Raw genomic sequence first — 21,954 nt, forward strand, 5'->3', positions numbered from 1 at the left:
CTAAGGGAAAATCCTAAATCATGCCAACAGTGTAAAGTAGACTTAGCTATGATATCTGCCATGAAGAGAATCTTGGACTCACTGAGGAAAAAAAATCAAGAGAAAAATTTGGGCCGATCAAAGTACATACCCCCTTCCCCCTTCAAGACCTAAGGCAGATAAAAACGGACTCTACTGGAAAGTTAGGAGATATGCCAGATTGCCTAGGATTGGATCTATCCAAAGGAGCTAATCTTGCAAGTGAAAGGGAAACTGAGGAATTCCCAGCAGCTGCCAGAGCCATTTTCGCTTTGGAGAAAATTTCCTCATAATTTCCCTGCACTTAAGGATTACTCCACCTAAATGCAATAAAGTCAGTCACACTGAGACCCTTGATTTTACACCTATAGTTGCCCTTATGTGAGAACATCTGGTCCACTCATGGGGAAATCTAAGGTGCCACTGATAAGAGTCATAATTAAATGGAAGTTCAAAACCTGGAGAGATTTTTTTCTTATCTGGTCTGTTTTAAAGGTTATTATAGATTGTTTCTTGGGGATAATCTAGGCTAAATGTGTGTCTAAAAGATGTTTCATTGTAACATCTGGTATCTAAATGAGTTTGAAGCATTGCGTAATCTTGCAGTTAAAAGTTAGGGTTAGGTAATTGATTAGTTTGATTTCAGATAATTCATGCCAGAGAAATTAAATACTTAGGATAGAAAATTAAAAGAACTCTACTTCCAAGTTGGCAAGTAACTCCCAATCATTCAGTTTTATTTTTTCATCAATTTTTGAACTGGGTAGCCTAAGGAGATTTCACTAGGTATACAGTGCATTGATTTGGGCAAGGATAGTAAATTATGATTTGGTATGTTTCTCTCAGTGTGTAAGATTTAAAAAAAAAAAGTGTTAAATTAAAACGTTGGTCTGGCTTATTGAAATGACATTAATTAGCAACAGTCTTGGAAATTTTCAAAGCTTAATTTTAGATATACATGGTAGTGTGTGGATTTTTTCCAGGTGATTTAATGTAACTTAATACCACTTTAGGAACTTCAGAACAAAGAAAGTAGCTTAATGATCCTGAAGGAATTTCTTCTAATGGTGGCTTTTATACTATCAAGAAAGATCCTATTTTCAGTTTTGTGTGAGCAAGTTTTTCTAGTGTAGGAAGATATAAAGATGAAATTTTGTAAATTGTACCATATTTTCAACTTCCAAACCTGAAAATTGTGACTTATGGTTAAAATGCCTTAGACGTGAAGTTTCTGCTCAAAATTCCAGTTTTCCCAGTTCCTTCCAGACCTCAACCAGGACTTAAGTTGATATGCAAATAGAAGAAGCCTGGAGCACCAGTAGGAGACAGATCTGAGGCCCAAAGGAAAAAAAAGTAAAGGTGTCTTAGCTGAACTCAAACTAGATTAAACCAAAGAGTAAATTGTATGGCATTTACTAATTACTGGCCGGTCAATTTTTTCTAGGACTTTTGCCTTTTCTTAGATTCTATGTTTTTATTTTTGAGCTCATGATTTTTATTCTACAGACAAGCTAATGTTTTTCTGATAAGTTCTATTTTTGATCAACTGGAGTTTTTTTAAACATTGCAATGAGATTTCACCTGAGAAAGCTGCAAAGGCCTTTTGTGTTATGTGTTACACTTGTGTTACGTGTTGTATGTCGGTATGTCTGTGTGTGTATGTCCATATGTCATGCAGTGATATGACAATTGACAGATGAGGAGCGCTCATGAAAAATTAAAAATGGATCCAAATATCTTTGATTCACGTGATTCAAATGGCTCAATTTAAGTTGGGTAAACAGATGAAAGTAAAGATGTCTTTAAAACTAAGCTTATAAGTTTTTCTAGGTGTTCAAAAAGGCCCTAATAAAATGTTGATGTCTATGAAATAATCTGCTTAAATTCAAAAATTTACAAGTATTGTTTCAAAATGTGAACAGAAAGAGGTTAACAGATAAAAAGAGAAACTAGAAGGTTCTAGGTATGGATTTAATAGAGGGAAAGTGTGTTTCTGGTTAAGAGTTTAAGTAATTAAGAGGTTTAAGTAAGTGATGAAGAAGGTCTATGCAAGTTGGATATAAGTAAGTTTTTGAGCAAGTAATCTTAAAGACATTAAACAGCTGGTTAAACAAGTGCTGTCGTTTTAGAGAATTGTGCTATGTTAAAAGCTAAACTTGGTTAATATAAAAACATCAATGTAATTGGTGCCATTAATGTGTTCATATCTTCCAGGTATACAAGTCTGTAAGGTAGAAGCTTTAGAAAGAGCATTATATCAAGCTGGTGTTCTAAAAGTGTATGGTAATTTTAGGCTTAAAAGAAAAACATGTTGGAAATTTATTTATATCACTTGTGTTCTATAACTGTACTTATTATCAATAAGTTATGTAAAGTTCCATGTTACTTTTTACACTTGAGATACAATTTAAATGTATTTTTAAGTCAATGAGAGCCTAATCTGGGTGAAGGTTTTATTGTGAGACACAGAAATACTTTGCTACTTTCCAACAAGAGGTTAGAAGCTTCCAGCCTTCCTTTAATTCATGTTTTAGATGTGATATTATGTTGTGTTAGCTAATATTCATGTGAACTTAAGCAACAATTTATGTAGGCTTTGTAAAATGATGTTTAAAAAAAGCAAAGATCAGCTTCAAAACTATAGTATTTAAGATTTATGAAGAGCCCCACCTTACTTGAGATAAGACTCTATGTCCCATCTCATGTGAAAGTGACTATGAAAGAAGTAGGCTAAATTTCAGTACACTTAAAGTTGTGTCCAAAAGTTGGTTTTTGTCACGATTGCCAGGATCTCAAACAGGGGATATACTCCACCAAAATTCAAGGTAGCTATTATATGAACTAAATGTTTTTACTCTTGATAATTTTATCTTGTAGTTTTCTTATGATTTAAGATTGCCTGTTAATGTTTTGCAGAGGTACTGATTTAAGAGCTCACTACCTGGGTTAATTTAAGACAAGAAGTTATCACCTACAGGATAGAGATAGACATTAAAGTCCAGTACTCTTAGTATAAGGCTGTTGAAACTTATTTGCTGGATGTTTAAGATTAAGTTTTAAAATTAAAGTTAAATTAAAAGGGCCAAGAAAACCAATATTTGGCTCTTGCCCTCTGAGTCAATCTGAATCAGGGAATAGGGGACTTCTCCAAAGGGCTCTGCAACTCTAGGCCACATAACCTCCTGATCAGGGAGATTAATGAGACCAGGAAGGACAGGAAGCCAGTCAGTGCATTTGCTGTGAAGAGGAGGGTCATCAACAAGGGAGACATCCCTGATGCTTCCGAGGGAAGCCACATGGTCAAGCAAGGCCTGGACCCATCCTAGCGCAAATGGCACTAGCAGAACTGAGAAGCTGCTGTGAAGTTCCCGAGGACTCCCATAACTCAGCTGACAATAGATTGAAACAAAAGTCAGTTTGACTTGCTTCATCTTAAACACTTAGCAAAGACAGTCAAAGCCAAAACACAACTATTCCTAGACATTTTAATAATAATAATAGTTAAAGGTAACTTCCATAAATAAGTAGACTGGAGGCTACAAAAGAGATTCTTAGACAGAAATGCCTGATAACTGTCAAAGGGACTGCTAGAGTAGTTTTAGTCTAAGGCCTTTATTTCTAACCAATGCAGGTAGGCTTGATGTTTGCTAGTATGGTTATCCAGCCCTGTGTAGCAGAATTAAAGATTTTTCTATTAGACACAGAGGTCATCTTAGTAAAAGGATTTTGCAGGATCAGATGGCATTAAATTATTAGACTATATCTTAAAGGAAAAGACATCTGTAACCCTAAATGTTGTGTTGACATCCCTGACATTTCTGGCAATGTGGCAAATATCCTTAAAGATTTACATGCTCAGATAGAAGCCATGTCCTCAGCAATATTGTCGTGGAAACAGTATCTTAACTCTTAGTTCCTGGTACTGCCTGATAGAAAACATTGTTGATCTTTGTCTTGGCCATTATACTCATTGGCATATTTCTGTGCTGTGGCATTTCTTGCTGTATCAATCTGGTTCCAGTACTAATGAACTCTTGTTTCTCTTATAGACCACCTATCACTCGAATGGCCCTCCAGCCTATTACTTCTCAATTGGACTTTTAGCATGGACCACTCGATAGACCCGATATTTTTAAAGGGGGACTCCAAACTGCTTGCCCCAACATCGCCCCTTTTGTCAGCCTGAAGAAGCCAGAAAGATCTTCTTTGCCCCCTTTCCTTACAGCAGTAAGGAGTTCCCAAATTAGAGGGGGGAATGAAGCCAGATTTAAAGTTAGGTAGTCAGTGTAGTTAGGTAAATCGGGTCTAATACCGAGTGAAATCTAAAATGGAGGCCAAGCTGAGAATGACTCAGGGAAAACACAGGACAACTCATGGAATGTTAATGAAGTCCCGGAAAGGCCCTAGGCCAAAGTCCACCCTATAACAGCCCCCAACAGATTTGGAGATAGCCCATCCCAAAGAAGTGATAATGAAGTCCTTCCTGCCCAGATTACTTGTTTGGCCCACCTGTGTCCCAACCCTTCCCCCTTCATCAGCAAAACTATAAAAAGGGGAGACAACTGCACTTCCTCGGATTCCACCTCTTGGGTCCCCTTCTTCCTCCGGGAGAAGTCTTTTCTGCTGTCCTTTAATAAACTTCTAATTTCTACTCTGACCTTGCCTCAGCGTGCTTCTTTGGTGTTATTCTTCAACATCGGGGAAGCAAGGACTCGTCACCGGTCAACAGCGGTATCAATAGTATTAAGGTTTACTCTACCAGACCAAAGCCATGCCTTAAAGTCTCAAAGATAATCCCCTTTCTTTCTTGGACTTGGAATCAAGAAATAATGCTCTTAAAATTATTGGAGTCTTTTTGTCAAGTTGGGAGTATCTATGAAGGATGGAACAGCAGCCACCTTGTGGATTATCCACCAACAGGCCCCACCCATCCTAGCCACCACAAGTCAGATTTTTTTCATAGAACTGGCTTGAAGTACAGAATCTCATATAAATTAGGGTCAGGTATGAATAAGGCACCTCGATGTAGAGGACTGTAAATTAAACAGATAAGAATATTCTTCAATTTTACAGCTATTCTCTGAGTTAAGAGAACACCTGATATTATTTTTACCTAGAGACCATACTTTACTTGAAATGTGCTGGATTTAATCTCTACTGTTAAGTCATTTCCTGCTGTGAGAGTTTTTGCTGGTAGAGTCTAGGGATTGGAATCACCTTTATTCCAATCTTGACTTATTTATACTCCCTCTAAATTATGTTTGAAAATTAAACAATTCTTCCTCTTCTTCCTCTTCCTTCTTTTTGTGGTACTAGGACTGAATCCAGGGGTGTTATGCCACTGAATTATATTCCCAGCCCTTTCTATTTTCTTTTCTTCTTCGTCTTCTTCTTTTTTCTTTTTATGGTGCTGATGATTGAACGTGAGGTCTTGTGCATGCTAGGCCAGTGCTCTACCACTAAGCCATGTCCCTAGCCTACCCTTTCCTTTTTTATCTTTTATTTTGAGGCAGGTTTTCCCTAAGTTGCTGAGGCCAGTCTTGAACTTGAAATCCTCCTCAGCCTCCCTAGCAGCTGGGATTACAGGCATGCACCACTATGCCTGGTTTCCTCCTCCTCCTCCTCCTCCTCCTCTTTTTTTTTTTTTTTTTTTTTTTTTTTGTGATACTGAGGATTGAACCCAAGGGTGCTTTACTACTGAGTTCTATATATCCCTAGCCCTTTTTTTTCTTTTGTTTTTTATTTTTTTGTTGTTGTAGGTGGACAACATACCTTTATTTGTTTAGTTTTTTTATGCAATGCTAAGGATTGAACCCAGTGCTTCACACATGCTAGGCAAGCACTCTGCCACTGTGCTTCAGTCATAGCCCATATCCCTAGTCCTTTAAAAAAAATTTTTTTTTAAGAGAGAGAGAGAGAGAGAGGGAGGGAGAGAGAACTTTTTAATATATATTTTTCAGTTTTCAGCAGACACAACATCTTTATTTTATTTTATGTCGTGCTGAGGATCGAACCCAGTGCCCCACACATGCCAGACGAGCGCGTTACGGCTTGAGCCACATCCCCAGCCCCTTTTTAAAAATTTTTGAGTCTAGTTCTTGGTAAGTTTCTTAGGGCCTAGCTAAATTTCTGAGATTGGCCTTGAACTTGCCATCCTCCTGCCTCAGTCTCCCAAGTCACTTTCATTACAGGTGTGCAACACCATGCCTGTTTTCTTCTTTTTTAAAGATCTGATTTTATTTATTTGTATTGTTGTTGTTGTTGTTGTTATTATTATTATGGGGATTGAACCCTGGGGCACTTTACCACTGAACTACATCCCCAAATCTTTTTACTTTTTATTTTGAGACAGGGTTTTGCCAAGTTGCTTAGGGCCTTGCCAGATTGCTGAGGCTGGCCTCAAACTTGCAATTGTCTCAGCCTCCTGAGTTGCTGGAATTACTATTTGTTACTTTTGAAAATTCTTATTTTTGAAGCTCTCAGAGAGGACAGTCTACATCTCAGCAACCTGTTCCTGGTGTTTTTCTTTGGCTTCCTTCATTCTCTTGGCCAAAAAATTGGCATTTCCTACAGTCTTATTCTTGTTTTTCTTAGTATACTGTTTTTTTTTTTTTTTTTTTTTTTTGCTGGGGATTGAACCCAGGGCCTTGGGCTATGCAAGACAAGCGCTATACCAACTGAGCTATACCCCCAGCCCCTCAGGATACTGTTTCTTCAGAGCATTTGTATTGCAGGACATGTGGAGTAACAAGATGCTGAATCTTTGGTACTTTTTTCTTTTTTTAGGTACCGGGAATTGAACTCATGGGCACTGGGCGACTGATCCCCATCCCAGCCCTATTTTGTATTTTTTTTAGAGACAGGTCTCACTGAGCTGCTAAGCACCTCGATATTGCTGAGGCTGGCTTTGCTCCTGTCTCAGTCTTCTGGGCCGCTGGGATTACAGTCATGTGCCACTGCACCTGGCTGAACCAGTCCTTTATGTTTTTTATTTTGAGACAGGGTCTTGCTAAATTTCTTAGGGCCTCCCTAAATTGCTGAGGCTGGTTTTGAAAGTCGCTAGGATTATAGTTGTGCACCACTGTGGCAGGAAGAAAATAACTTGAATGCAGATTCTCTAGCACCAGCATAGTTTCACATAATGATCACAGAAAATATGAGATAGTGCTTATTATTAATTATTATCTGTAATATCTTTAATTAATTAATTAATTTTTTAATGTGGTGCTGAGGATCGAACCCAGGGCCTTGCACATGCCAGGTGAGCACTCTACCACTGAGCCACAACCTCAGCCCCATGTTTATTATTTTTTAAGATGCTCATTTTAGATTAATTGGTGACACAGCAAAACAAAACCAATATAATCTGTTAGATTCAAAAACTCTGGGAGCTGGGGTTGTGGCTCAGTGGTACAGTGCTTGCCTGGCACGTGTGAGGCACTGGGTTCAAATTTCAGCAGCACATATAAATAAATGAGTAAAATAAAGGTTCATCAACATCTAAAAAAATATTTAGAAAAAAAAGCTTTGCTCTTTCCATGATATCAAACTTGTTGGGTGCAGAGCAGGCTGAACTGTGTTGTCTGCAGGGCAGGCTGAACAGATGCTGGCTGCAAGATAGCCCACACACTCAAACCCCCCTCTATCTGGTCCTTTATCACCTGTTTGTGTCAAGTCCCGCTCAAGGCTGAGCACTCAACCCCCCTTGGGCCAACAAGGCAGCTTGCAGACCCAGAGGCCCCATTAGATTTGGGCTATAAAAACTCCCTCCTGCCAGACCCCTCTCTCTCTTGCTCTTTCTCTCTTGCTCTTTCTCTCTTGCTCTCTCTCTCTCTCTCTCTCTTGCTCTCTTTATCTTTCTTGCGCGTGCTCTCTGTCTCTCTCTTGCTCTTGCTCTCTCCCTGTTCATCTCTTCTCTTCTTTCTTTCTCTCTCTCTCTCTCTCTCTCTCTCTCTCTCTCTCTCTCTCTTTCCTTCCTTCTTTTCTCTTTGTTGCACTGCTGCAATAAAGATCTTTTGGTCGCTCCAAGTGTTGTGGTCACTTTCCTTTCAAAACTGCTTTAAAATTTTTTGGGGCTGGGCATGGTAGCATATGCCTGTAATCTCAGCAGCTTGGAAGGGTGAGATAGGAGGATCGAAAGTTCAAAGCCAGTCTCAGCAATGGTGAGGCACTAGACAACTCAGTGAGACCCTGTCTCTAAATAAAATACAAAAAGGGCTGGGGAGGTGGCTCAGTGGTTGAGTGCCCCCGAGTTCAATCCCTGGTACCAAAAAAAAAAAAAAAAAAATTTTTTTTTTTGTTTGGATTTTTAAATACAGGGATTATGGAAAAAGTAGTTCGGATGTCCCTGTGATTAAAAAAGGTTTTGAAATACATTTAGTGTTTTCTGACACAGAGAAAAGGAGGAGTGTCATCTAGTGGTTAAGCTGAACTTTGAGAAGTAGGAGGATTTCTTTTTTGTCACTACCTGGGGTAAATTGAGTTAGCATGAAGAAATGAGAAGTTAAACTAGGTGTTTTTGCTGACTGGCAGACTTTGGCTGGAGTTGGGGAAGAAAAGAAGAGACACCAGAGCTGGCAGGCCAAGAAATGTCCTGACCTGATGAAGTTGGGTAGTACCTCCAGGGATGTCACAGTGAGGGGCTGACTGTCTCTTTGCTTGCCCCTTCTCTTCTATTGGGCCATCTTTTTCTCTCTTCCCTTTGCCCTTAAACTCATTGACACATTTCACATTTCCTTCTTTTTCTGCTCTTTTCAAATCCTCTTTTCTTGTAATAATCTTTTCCTTTTTTAACAATACAGTATATATGTGTGCATTAAGGAACTTTGTTTTTTTTTAATTTATTTTTGGTATGGGGGATTGAACCCAGGGGCACTTTATCACTGAGTTACATCCCCAGTCTTTTTTATTTTGTATTTTGATACAAGATTTTACTACATCACTTAGGGTGGCCAGGAACTTGCAATTTTCTACCTCAGCCTCCCAAATCTCTTGGGTTACAGATGTGTGCCACTGAACCTGGCGGCATTAAGGAATTTTGTTTGTTTGTTTGTGGTGCAGGGGATTGAACCCAGGACCTTGTGCATGTAAGGCAAGCACTCTACCAACTGAGCTATATTCCCAGCCCAGCATTAAGGAATTTTAAAAAGAGAAAATTACATCTCTTTTTAAAAACTCCTGGCAGTTTTTCTTCCTTCCATATTGCTCAGATTTGTTTACTGGAGAGGAGGCAGTGTTTTTGGTAATTAAATCAGATAGGAGTCATTGGCAATAATTATCCTAAGATGCTAGCATGGGGAGTAACCTTTATTTTATATGTGGATAATCTAAGAGAATCAAAGAGCTCAAGTGACTATTGTTAACAGGTATGAATTGAATGGCTACATTCATAAGGACACTCTCCTAGGTTTGAATGTTCTTTTAAGTGGCCATCCCATTCAGATTAGTAAAATGGGTGGTGTGATTTGCTGTGGTCCTCCCAGATTTCCTACTAGGCAAGCACAGAAACACCAGAAAGAGCATTACACCAGTCAAACCCTTCCTAAGATATGAACTGACTATCAACAGCTGGGAGTTAGCAAGAAAATGTTGCCTGACCCATTAAATTTTTTCTTTTTACTTATACATGACAGTAGACTGTATTTTGACATACATACATGGAATATAACTTCCCATTCTTGTGATTGTACGTGATGTTGAGTTACACTGTTGTGTATTTATATATGAACATAGGAAAGTTATGTCCGATTCATTCTACTGTCTTTTGCATTCCCATTCGCCCTTCTTTCTCCCCATGCCCTCCCCAATCTGGTGAACCTCTACTCCACCCCCTCCCTATTGTGATTCAGCATCCAGGTATCAGAGAGAACATTTGGCCTTTGGTTTTTGAGGCTTATTTTACTTAGCATAACAGCCTCCAGTTCCATCCATTTACTGGCTAATGCCATAATTCAATTCTTCTTCATGGCTGAGTAATATTCCATCGTGAATATGTATCACATTTTCTTCATCCATTCATCTGTTGAAGGGCACCTAGGTTGGTTCCATAGTTTAACTATTGTGAATTGAGCTGCTAAGAACATTGATGTGTGGCCACATCATTATAGTATGCTGATTTCAAGTCCTTTGGGTATATGCCTAGGAGTGGATAACTGGGTCAAATGGTGGTTCCATTCTAGGTTTTCAGAGGAATCTCCTTACTGTTTTCAAGAGTGGTTGCACAAATTTGCAGTCCCACCAGCCGTATATGAATGTATGTTTTTTCCTACATTGTTGACAACATCTATTGTTACTTGTATTCTTAATAATTGCCATTTTGACTGGAGTGAGATGAAATCTCAGTGTAGTTTTAATTTGCATTTCTCTAATTGCTGGTGGTGTTGCACATTTTTTCACATATTTGTTGACCATTCATATTTCTTCTGCAAAGCATTCAGTTCCTTTGCCCATTTATTGATTGGGTTTTCTCTCTCTTTTTTTTTTTTTTGGTGTTGATTTTTTTATATATCCTGGGGGCTTAATGCTCTATATGAGGTGTAGGTAGTAAAGAGTTTCTCTCATTCTGTAGGCTCTCTCTTCGTGTTCTTGATTGTTTCCTATGTTGTGAAGAAGCTTTTTAGTTTGATAAAATCCCATTTATTTTTTTTTTTTATTTTACTTCTTGTGCTTTAGGAACCTTGTCGGGATAGATTTGGACCTATTTTTTCTTCTAGTAGGGGCAGTGACCCGTTGACTTCTTACCCCACCTTAAAACCCATCTCTAAGGCTCCCAGAGCCCATTACAGGGTAGACATCAATATGTAATTGCAAAACAATAAGAATGAACCAATTTCCATTAGATGACCTTCTCTGCTTCCCCTCCTCTTCTGTATCCTTCCTAATTTTGGACGCAGCTAGAATTTGAAACTCTGTCCGAGGCCTTTCGGGGCCTTGTTTGACCTCTCCAGACAGTGACACCATTCTGGGCAGGACCAGGGCTCCCCTTTTCAGTGCGGGACACAAGCAGGGCTGGATAGGCTGCTCACTCATCTCACCTCTCGCATTTTTCCTCCGGGTGGGCATTGTTCTGCGGGGTATGAAAGCACTGAAAATGGCCTAAACTGTCCTGGGAACCAACTACAGAGATTCGGGACGGTGTTTACTGTCCAACTCCCATCGGGGCGGGTCAGCAGACGTGCCCGCCTGGCAGCCCAGCCCCAGGCAGTCGTCTCAGTGGGCGGGGCCGGCGGGGCCGGCGGGGCCGGGGGGCGGGGCCGGGGCGGGGCCTGCTGCGGTCAGGTGACCCTGGGCGGGCGGCTGCGGCGGAGGGGCGGCAGAGTAGCTGAGGGGCCGACGCGCAGGCGGGGAGGTGTGGGGCAGTTCGGGCAGTAGGGCAGCAGCCATGGGGGGCTTGAAGGACGAGCTGCTTAAGGCCATCTGGCACGCCTTCACCGCGCTGGACTTGGACCACAGCGGCAAAGTTTCCAAATCCCAGCTCAAGGTGGGCGCCCTCGCCACCTCCGGGGTGGAAGCAGGACCCGGCGGGCGGCCGCGGCTACGAGGGGCGGGCCGGGTGCGACCGAGAGGCCTCCGCGTGGCGGCGTGGGCCGAGACCGGGATTTGGCGTTTTCTGCTTCCTTTTCGCCTTCGGGGAGAGCCGTCGGGCGGGCGTGTTAGTTCCCGTGGGGCTCCCAGTGAGCTGGGAGGGGCTGGGATGGGGTCTGTGAGGGGCGAGTCTGATTCCCTGTTGGCTTGAGGGGCTCGGAAAGTTCTGGACTCTGAGATGGTGGTGGGTAGGGTCCTTTAGACGACTTTCCCAGAGTTTCCACCTTACTTGGCAAAAGGACGGGACTTGCCCAGGGTCGCTGGGCAGGGCCCTCTGCAACCCACAGCTCCACACGGGGCAGTCCTTCAAACGACCAGCTGCACCTGCGCCGCCAGGGCAGTTGAGGGAGGGGGAAAACGCCCCAGAGCCCAGCATCCACTGGTCGTCTTGGGGAGGCTTGGGCGGTGAGGCAAGCTTTCTAACTTGTGAAGACCTCCCCACCCAGCGTCCTCAGACCTGGAACTAGCCGAGAGGGTGTGTTCTGACCCGCATGGGGGGACTTTGTTCCGGGTGGGGAGTACTGATTCTTTCTGGCACCTTGCAAAAGCTATTGCTTTTGCCTTCGTTTTTGTGGCTGCCAAAGACCTCCTCACTAAGAGTGTAAGGTATACATAAAGGGATACTTGTAAATTGAGTAACCCCAAGCAAGGAAAGTGGCACTCAGCCAGGAGAAATTGGCAGCTTCTTCAAAGTGTAAAATATGGAAACAGACAAGAAGATCCATTCACTGGCATTTTCAAATATACACATTTTGGATCTGAATGAGTAGTTAGCCTGTTCTGAGAATAAATTTCTGAAGATTGGGTTTGCTTTGTATATTTTGTGCAGTGATCAGGAAGTTCTTTTGAGTAGTGGCTTTTTATGCCAGTAGGACTTAGCATTCTCCCTTGTCTTCCTTTTGCCAGCCTGTCTTTTACTCATGCATCGAATCATGGTTTGCAGCTCAAACACATGTTTTTTATTTTATTTTTTAAAAAACATTAGCACACAGTGAAATCGACTTTTTTGGTGTACAGCTCTATATTTTAACACGTGTAAAGATTGAATCCTATCACTATTACAACCAGATTTCATAGTTACATCATTAGTTCTCATGTTGCCCCACCCCCACCCCAACAGCTGGTAACCACTGGTCTGTTTTAGTTGCTATAGTTTTGTCTTTTTTATTGAATCCTACAATATGTAACTTTTGGAATGGGCTTCCTTTACTCACTATGTTTTACCTTGTTATCGCTAAGTAACATTCCATTGTATGGATGTACCACTGTTTACCTGTTCACCCTCCAAGATTTGTGTTATTTGCAGTTTTTGGTGATTATGAATAGAGTTGCCTTTTACTTTTTACTGTTTTTACGTTTACAACCACTATATTTAAAGTGTGTTTGTTTTAGGTAGTATGTTGCCGGGTCTTGTTTTTCATCCATTCTGACAACTGTCTTTTAATTGGTATATTTAGATTATTTCCACTTAATGTGATTATTGTTATTTGGTTTGTTTTTTTTTTCCGTTTCTCTTTACCTTATATTATTTGAGTATATTTTATTATTCCTTTTTAAAAAATATTTTTAGTCATGAATGGACACAATAACTTTTATTTTATTTATTTGCTTTTATGCCGTGCTGAGGATTGAACCTAATGCCTCACACATGTGCTACGCACATACTCTACCACTGAGCTACAACTCCAGCCCCTATTATTCCATTTTAATGCTGAGTTTTTAATTAATCTTTGTTTAGTTTTTTTTTTGTGGTTGCTGTAGAAGTTCACAACATACTTACCTAAAGTTTCATAATCTATTCAGAATTCATAAAACCACTTTAAGAGGAATGTAGGAACTATACCATCATATATTTTTCTTTACACTTCCTGCTTTGTTATAATTGTCATGTTTATTAATTTACATACATTGAAAACCATCAATGTTAAGTTTTTTTTTGCTTTTTATCAGCATTTATATTTTAAAGATCTTAACATAATAGTTTATTCTTTTTTCCCAGATCACCCCTCAGGTTTGTAGATATGATAGATGAAGCTTCTGAGATGTTTAGTGATTTGTCCAAAGTCACCGTTTTAAGTAGTCGTTAAGTGTGGAGCCAAGATTTTTACACTTTGGGTCAGTGTTTTCTTGCTTTCTTTTCCAATTTATGACATTTGGGCTGGGGTTGTAGATCAGTGGTAGAACGCTTACCTCATGGAGTTTGATCCTCAGCACTACATAAAAAGTGAATAAATAAATAAAAATAAAGGACACAAATGTCCATCTTCTTGGAAGAAATTCAAGCTGCTGTCAATTGATGACATAAATGTTCTATTATTTTTGTTGTATTGCATTTAAAATTGTCTTTCTTGCTGTTTATAGAAACAGTGCTTAGGGGATTCTTTTTTCCTTTCCTTTTTTGGTACTGGGGATTGAACCCATGGGTGCTTAACCACTGAGCTACATCTCCAACACTTTTTAAAAAATATTTATTTTTGAGTTTTAGGTTGACACAATATCTTTATATTTATGTGGTGCTGAGGCTCAAACTCAGGTCCTCATGCATACTAGCCGAGTACTCTACCATGGAGCCACAACCCTAGCCCCCATCTCTAGCCCTTTTTAAAGAAATATTTTAATTTTGAGATGGTGTCTCAAATTATGTAGAGCCTTGCTAGATTGCTGAGGCTGGCTTCGAACATGGCAGTCCTCCTGCCTCAGTCTCCCCGGTCGTCATGCACCACCACACCCAGTCCCAGATGATTTTTTTAAATACATTTGTTCTATTTATTCAGTTGTATGTGGTGCTGAGGATTGAACTCAGGGTCTCACATGTGCTAGGCAAGCACTCTACCTGAGCTATAGCCCCAGCCCCCCAGGGGATTCTTGACAGCAGGCTTGGGAGGAAGTATAAAAACCCCCCAGTTCACAGCTTTCAATCACAAGGTGTTGTTAACACATCTGTGCAGTTGTATTTTCTGTCTCCCTTGTCTACATAAGAGAATTTGAGATTAATGATTAATTCATTCATGTTCATCTTGCAAATGTTTGTGGAATTGAAAATATTTTAAAATCTGTGTAAGTTTCGCCTCCTCCTCCTCCTCTTCCTCCTCCTTCTGTACTGAGAATTAAACCCAGGGTGCTCTACCATAGAGCTATATCCCCTGTCCTTTTACATTTTTATTTTGAGACAGGGTTTTGCCAAGTTCCTTAGGCTGACTTTGATTTTGAAGTTCCCTTCCTTTAGCCTTCTGAGTATTCTTTTGGTGTTTAACTCTGAAGCTTGATGTTTCATTAACTAGGAGTGGAGTTTTTGCCTTGATTTGTTGATTCATTCATACAATAATCTTTGTGTTACTGGGGATTGAACCCAGGGGTACTCTACCACTGAACTAAATCCCTAGCCCTTTCTTTTTTCATTTTGAGACAGGATCTCCCTAAATTGCCTAAACTGTCCTTCAACATGCAATCCTCCAGCCTTAGCTTTCTGCATAGCTGGGGTTACAACTTCCAGAATAGCTCTGGATTAATGTCATCAAGCCTGGCATTATTAACCTAATTTGATTGATAGATGCCAACTCATTATTTTATTGTCATATTGATTTGGTGTTATTCTGTTTGGCAGGCTTGGAATACAGAAGGCCACTAAACTTAAGTGGTTAAGTTTTTTTTTCAGTTGTATAGAGATCTTGAAGTAGTTGTCAGTAGGCTAACCCTGGGGAATGAAACCTCTAGAAGCACATTCTGTATTTGCATTTAAATTTGTATTTGTGAATGTTCCTTTCTAGAACAAACTGTATAGATTGTGTTATTCATTTTGAATGCAACCCTATTATTATATTTGATAACTGAAAGGAGATTGAAAACTACTGAGATTGAAACTTTTTTCAAAAAATATTTATTTTTTAGTTATAATTGGACACAATACCTTTATTTTATTTATTTACCTCACATTATTAGGTAAGCATTGAGCTACATACCCAGTCCCCCAGTCTTTTATATTTTTATTTTGAGATAGGATCTGGCTGAGTTGTCCAGGCTGGCCCTGAACTTGAGATCCTCCTGTGTCAGCCTCCTGAGTAGGTGGGATTGCAAGTGTGTACCACCGCACCCAACTATACATTTTTAATATTTTTTTTTATGGAGGGACAGATGTTGTTCCTTTTAGGTTATGATATAAGTCTGCAACAGTCATAATGGGAATAGGTATAGGTTATATTATTTGAAGTAGAGGCAATAATTATTTTTTCTGCTCTTTAAAAATTATCTTCATATTATTTAGTACTTCAGTGGTATTGCTGAGAGTAAATCTCCAATGTTACTTAGAAATACATGCAATTCCATGAAGATAGAATAATGAAAGTTATTATTTAAACAAATGTATATTTAAAAGGAACTTTTTGAACAGTTCATATATACACATGGTTTAAAATTCAAAACATTCAAAAGGGCATTTACAAAAGTGGAAAGTAAGTTTCTCCTAATCCTTAGCCACACTAGTCCCTGCCCTTGGGGGGTAAATATTATTTTCATTTTCTTATATTCCTTCCAGAGATCACAATGTGCCTTAAAGTTAATTCTCTTATAGTTAGTGTTTTCATCTTAAATATGGCAAACTCTAGTGATATTTTTGCAACTTATAACTTTACTTTGCAATTGTGGTTGGAATGTGAATTACATGTCAGGGCTGGAAGTGTCTTTTTTTAAAATATTTATTTATTTATTTTAGTTTTCGGCAGACACAACATCTTTGTTTGTATGTGGTGCTGAGGATCGAACCTGGCCCGCACGCATGCCAGGCGAGCGCGCTACCGCTTGAGCCACATCCCCAGCCCTGGAAGTGTCTTGAAATAAATTTATTGGCTCTGCATTTTTATCCTGGTTTTAGAAACAGCTTTTTAAAAAAAATTGTACCTTTCTGGTGTTAAAAGGCTTACAACTAGTGAGGATCTAAATGGAAACAATTTTTAGAGGAACAATGTGGGTAGTTTGAGGCTTTATTATTTTCTTTTTTTTTTAAATTTTTTAGTTGTAGACAAACACAATACCTTTATTTTATTTATTTGTCTTTATGTGGCGCTGAGGATCGAACCCAGGGCCTCACATATGCAAGGCAAATGGGCTACCAACTGAGCTACAACCCCAGCCCTATATTATTTTCTTAATGATAGTTTTTCAATAAAATCTTTTTTTTTTTTGACAGAATGCGTTTACTTTTATTTATTTATTTATTTATTTTTGTTTTGTTTTGTTTTGTAATGTGGTGCTAAGGAACAAACCCAGTGCTTCACACATGTTACAAGCACTCTGCCACTAAGCCACAGCTCCAGCCCCTCAGCTAAATCGGTTTTTTAAATATGTATTTTTTAGTTGTTGTTGGACCTTTATTTACTTATATGCAGTGCTGAGAATCGAACTCAGTGCCTCACACATGCTAGGCAAGTGCTCTTCCAATGAGCCATAACTCCAACCCTCAATTAAATCTTTTTTATTCATTATCTTGTAATTGGTTTGCATATCTTTGAATAATATCTTGTATTCTGTTCCCATGGTGGCATTTTGCCTTAAAAGTTTTAACCTTGCTAGTTACAAAAGTAATTGAGTGAGGCCAGTAGTCAGCTAAAATATAAGGGAAGTAAATTGTAAAAAGGGCTTTTATTGTGTGGAACACAATGTACAAAGATGTGGTTAATTCTTATGAATTTGGCATGTACAGTTTTTTCTCTAATCTTTTGTGTTATGTTTCTGTTAACCCCTGTGGTAAAAGTTGTTTCTGTTTAGGAATAAGAAAATCTTATTTAAAATTGGGTTAGACAAGTGTGGTGGCACATGATTGTAATTCTAGTGACTTGGGAGACTGAGGCAGGAGGATTGCAAGGTGAAGGGCAGCCTGGGCAAATTTAGTGATACCCTGTCTTAAAATAAAAAGGGTTAGGAGGCTGGGGATGTAGCCCAGTGGTGAAGTGTCCCTGAGTTCAACTCCAGCACTAAAACAAAAAATGGGGTCAGGGGATCAGAGTGATGAGTAAACTAATAAAATCTTTGTAAATATTTTTCACATTTCACCCAAAGTATGCAGCCCATCAGGCATTTAAAAATCTTAAAAAGTAATTTCTGTTTTCTGTTTCTTGCTAGCTAGAAGCTTTTCAGTGAAATAACTTGGAAAATTTTGGGTTTATTTTGGAAATATATGTAAATTTGTATCTTATTAAAGATAACATGTAGACCATGAAGCACTTTTTTTGGTGTTGGCCCTTTATCTCTCTCTCTCTCTCTCTCTCTCTCTCTCTCTTTTTTTGGTACCAGGGATTGAACTCAGGGGCACTTGACCACTGAGCCACATCCCAGGCCTATTTTGAATTTTATTTAGAGACACAGTCTCACTGAGTTGCTTAGTGCCTCACTTTTTGCAGAGGCTGGCTTTGAATTTGCAATAATCCTGTCTCAGCCTCCTGAGTCTCTGGGATTACAGGTCTTCGCCTTCATGCCTGGCTGGCCCTTCATCTTAATAGCTAATGCATTTCTTCTTGCTTTCTTTTCTTTTCTTTTCTTTTCTTTTCTTTCCATCCCAAGCCCTTTTTTATTTTTTGAGACAGGATCTTGCTAAGATTCTTAGGGGCTTGCTAAATTGTTGAGGCTGGTCTTGAAATTTTTTTTTTTAGTTGTTGTTGGACCTTTATTTACTTACAGTCTCCCCTGAACCTCTGGGATTACAGATGTGTGCCACTGTGCCCGGTTAGCCAGTGCATTTCTGATCTTATGATCCAGATCTCTAAACTTCTCTGATTCCCTCTTTGTATTTCCTTTGGGTTTGACCATAGTCAGAGGTACAGGTAATGGACCTAGAGATGGGAGAGGCTTTGGGTGGCTTTTTCCCACTTGCTGCATTTGCCATCGCTAATTATGTATTTCTCATTCCCTCCTAGTGTTATGGATTTACAGGACCTTTCTGCCATCAGTGATAATTAGCACATTAAAACTCAACAGAGAACTTCTATTTGTCTTCTCACTCCCTCTTTTGCATGTCTGTGTTCCCTCCCTTCCCACAGCCTCAGCATAGGGTAGCCCTTTGCCTCAGCTTCCTTTACCTTCCCCAAGGCTGCATTTCATAAGATAAAGGACTTTCTTCTCTACCTTCTGCCTTATTTTCTTCTTCTCTTCTCACATCCAAGTTCCTATTTTTTTATTTTTATTTTTTTTGAAACAGGGACTTGTTATGTTGCCCAGGTTGTCTTTGAACTCCTGGGCTCTATCGGTCCTCTTGCCTCCTGTCTCAGCCTCCTGAATAGCTAGGATTATAGGTGTGTGCCACAGTTTTGCATTCCTCTTTTTACTCCTAATCTTTGTGTACTTGAAACTGCATTTCTCAGCAATTGAGGGAAAAGTGTTTCAGAGGAAATCTGCATATACTTGAATTTCATTTAAGAGGATATTGTGATTAAGAAGTAGATTTCTGTAATATTAAAAAAACTATTTTTTTCATCTTTAGTCTTTCCTATGCCTTGTGTACTCTTTGATTCTTTAAGAAAAATTAGTTTTACAGTATGTAATTTGGACCAGAAGAGTGGTATGTATGAGCATGGTGTACCAGCCAGAAGTGACACTCGTTGTTATAAAAGTTGTTCTGGGCATAGGGACAATGCTGAGTGATATTACACTTCACTGAAAAGGCAGCTTTGGGAGGAGGGGACACTATCTGCTTTCCAGGAAGCACATCCCCATCTTCTTTCTGTTGATAGGGTAATGGATTCTCAGCCAGATAGCTGTTACACTGGAGTTGAGAGCTGGAGCTGGTGGGTAGCTGACTCAGGTCTCATTGATGATCTGAGAAATGCTGTTTGGTAACAGGACAATAGACTGTTAATATAGATTGGATTAGATTGGAATTCTGAGGTCCTTTACCTGGGTGACTTTGGGAAACTTATTTTCTTGTATTTTAATATTAAGTGCTCTGGTGTGTACCTATCATACCATCTTACTAAGGAGGCCAAGGCAGGAGGATTGCAAATTCAAGGGCAGCCTGGGCAATTTAGTGAGACCCTGTCTCAAAATTGAAAAAATAAATAAAGAAGGGATGGGATGTAGCTTAGTGGTAGAGTGCTCCTGGGTTCAATTGTTCAGTCTCCAATACCACCACCAAAAAAGCTTATCTATTAAATGGGATTGGTAAGACATACAGAAGTTCTCCTCTTATCCGTGGTTCTGAACTGTGGTCCAAAAATATCAAATGGAAGATTCCAGAAATAATTAATAAAGTTTATATTTATTTAATTATTTTTAATACTGGGTATTGAACCAAGGGGCACTTAACCACTGAACCACATCCCCAGCCCTTTAAAAATTTCTTAATTTTTTTAATATTTATTTTTTAGTTGTTTTTAGGTGGACACAATATCTTTATTTTTTATTTTTATGTGGTGCTGAGGATTGAACCCAGTGCCCTGCGCATTCGAGGTGAGTGCGCTACCACTTGAGTCACATTGCCAGCCCAAAAAAATTTCTTAAATTTTAGTAAAAATTTTTAATTTTAATTTTGCTAAATTGCTTATGGCCTCGCTAAATTGCTGGGACTGGCTTTGAACTTGTGATTTTCCTGCCTCAACTTCCTTAGTCTCCTGAGACGCTGAGATTACAGGCATGTGCCATCACACACAGCCATAAATTTTAAATAACTTTTATTATAGTATGTTGTTAAAATGCCTAATTTATTTTAAATTTTATAATAGGTATTTTTTTTTAAGGAAAAGATATATACAGGGTTTGGTACCATCCGCAGTTTCAGGCATTCTTTTGGGGGAGTCTTGGAACATATCCCAGTGGATAAGGTGGGGGCCATACTGTATAACAGCGGATAAGCTTGCATGGATAGAACGCACAACTTTAATGTGTGACAACAGAAATTATATTTACTTATTTCTTACCAAAATTGATGTTGAAGAAAATTGATCCATGAAATGGCGTATGAATTTGAAGATGTTTGTCACTCTGTTAGTCACTCTGGGAAGGAAAAAATGTGCATCAGTATCTTTTACAGAGAGCTCCCTCAGTAGAGAGAGAAGTTGTCATTGGCTGGGGCTGTATTAGATCCAGAAAGAGGGAAAACTAAAAAAAGGAGGTACAAGACTAAGAGATTTTATAGTTTTATTGTTAAGGGAATGGTGATACTAAAGTTGGAATCAGGGAGGAACACCTGTTTTGGAGAAAAAAGTGAGTTATCCTTTGGTTTTGGATGTGAGGCAGATTTAGAATGGAAATCTCTAGTATTGGTTAGTGATGTAAACCAGTGCTTGTTTCAGAGGTCAAGATCAGAAAGAGAGAGGAGAGTCATTAGAAGGCAGATGATTTAAAGTTTTCAGAATAAAAAACACTTTCTAAGAAGAAAGAAAGAATTCAGATCTGAAAACTAGGTTTCAGGAAATGTTCACAGATTGGGAAGGGGAAAGGAGTAGGATGTAATCCCATAAAGGCATCTTTGAAGAATTTTTTGTTGTTGTTAACATGGCATCTTTGAAGAATGTCATAGCACCAAAAATATTTTAAGAGGATGGACATGGTGGCACACACCTGTAATCCCAGCAGATTGGGAGGATGAGGCAGTAGGATTGCAAGTTCAAAGCCAGATTTAGCAATTTAGTGAGACCCTGTCTCAAAATAAAGAATAAAAAATAAAAAAGGGCTGGAGATGTGGCTCAGGAGTTAAGCACCCTTGGGTTCAATTCCTGGTACTTAAAAAAAAAAAAGTCCAAGAGGACTGGGTGAATGAGACTACCAAGTACCAGAAACCTGGGAGAATGACTTGGCTAGAAGGTGTGTGTCCTAGCTTGGCTTCTCTAGGAAATGGATGCTGAGACAGTGTTAGGAGTAAAAAAATGTCATTGGGAAGAAACTCCTGTGCATATGGGAGAATAAGCAGGATTGGGAAAAGCAGCTGTCAAACCATACTACAGTTCTTGGCAATACCAGGAGCTCTGGTACAGACTGCCTGTTAGGGGAATACCATGTTGGGGATAAATAATGCTCAACCGTTGGCTGCGGACTCTGAAGGTAGCTCAAGGCTGTCATCTATCTATCATTTTAGCTGGGCAGCAATTCCTTTCCTTTCTTTCTTTTTAATTTTTTTAAAGATAATCTATTTGTTAATATTTGACACAAATTCAATTAAAAACAACAAAAACTACTGGTCAAACAAAAGAAATCTGCAGGCTCAGTTTTATAGCTTGTCTTAGCCAAATGGGTCATTTTCAGCTTCTTTTCTAAAAGTTAATTTTCATTTAGTTATATATTTAGATATGAGTAAGGTATTTTTCCAATTTTTTTAAAGTGCTTAAGTTAAACTAGAGGGAGAATGTATTGGAGATGAATCATTTTAGAGCA

General features: G+C 39.2%; 1 protein-coding gene across 2 annotated transcripts in view; it reads left to right on the forward strand.

Annotated features, from left to right (window-relative positions):
* Positions 1–11,312: 11,312 nt before the first annotated feature.
* Positions 11,313–21,954, forward strand: part of SWAP70 (switching B cell complex subunit SWAP70) — a 70,219-nt gene continuing 59,577 nt past the window's right edge. For both annotated transcript variants that reach the window (XM_081279683.1, XM_081279684.1), the window contains exon 1: positions 11,313–11,497. In XM_081279683.1, coding sequence (XP_081135809.1) covers positions 11,399–11,497 — 99 coding nt within the window. In that variant the 5' untranslated portion in view covers positions 11,313–11,398. The remainder of the gene's footprint in view (positions 11,498–21,954) is intronic.

Source organism: Spermophilus citellus, assembly GCF_964194105.1.
Source record: "Spermophilus citellus genome assembly, chromosome: 2".
NCBI classification, from domain to species: Eukaryota; Metazoa; Chordata; class Mammalia; order Rodentia; family Sciuridae; genus Spermophilus; species Spermophilus citellus.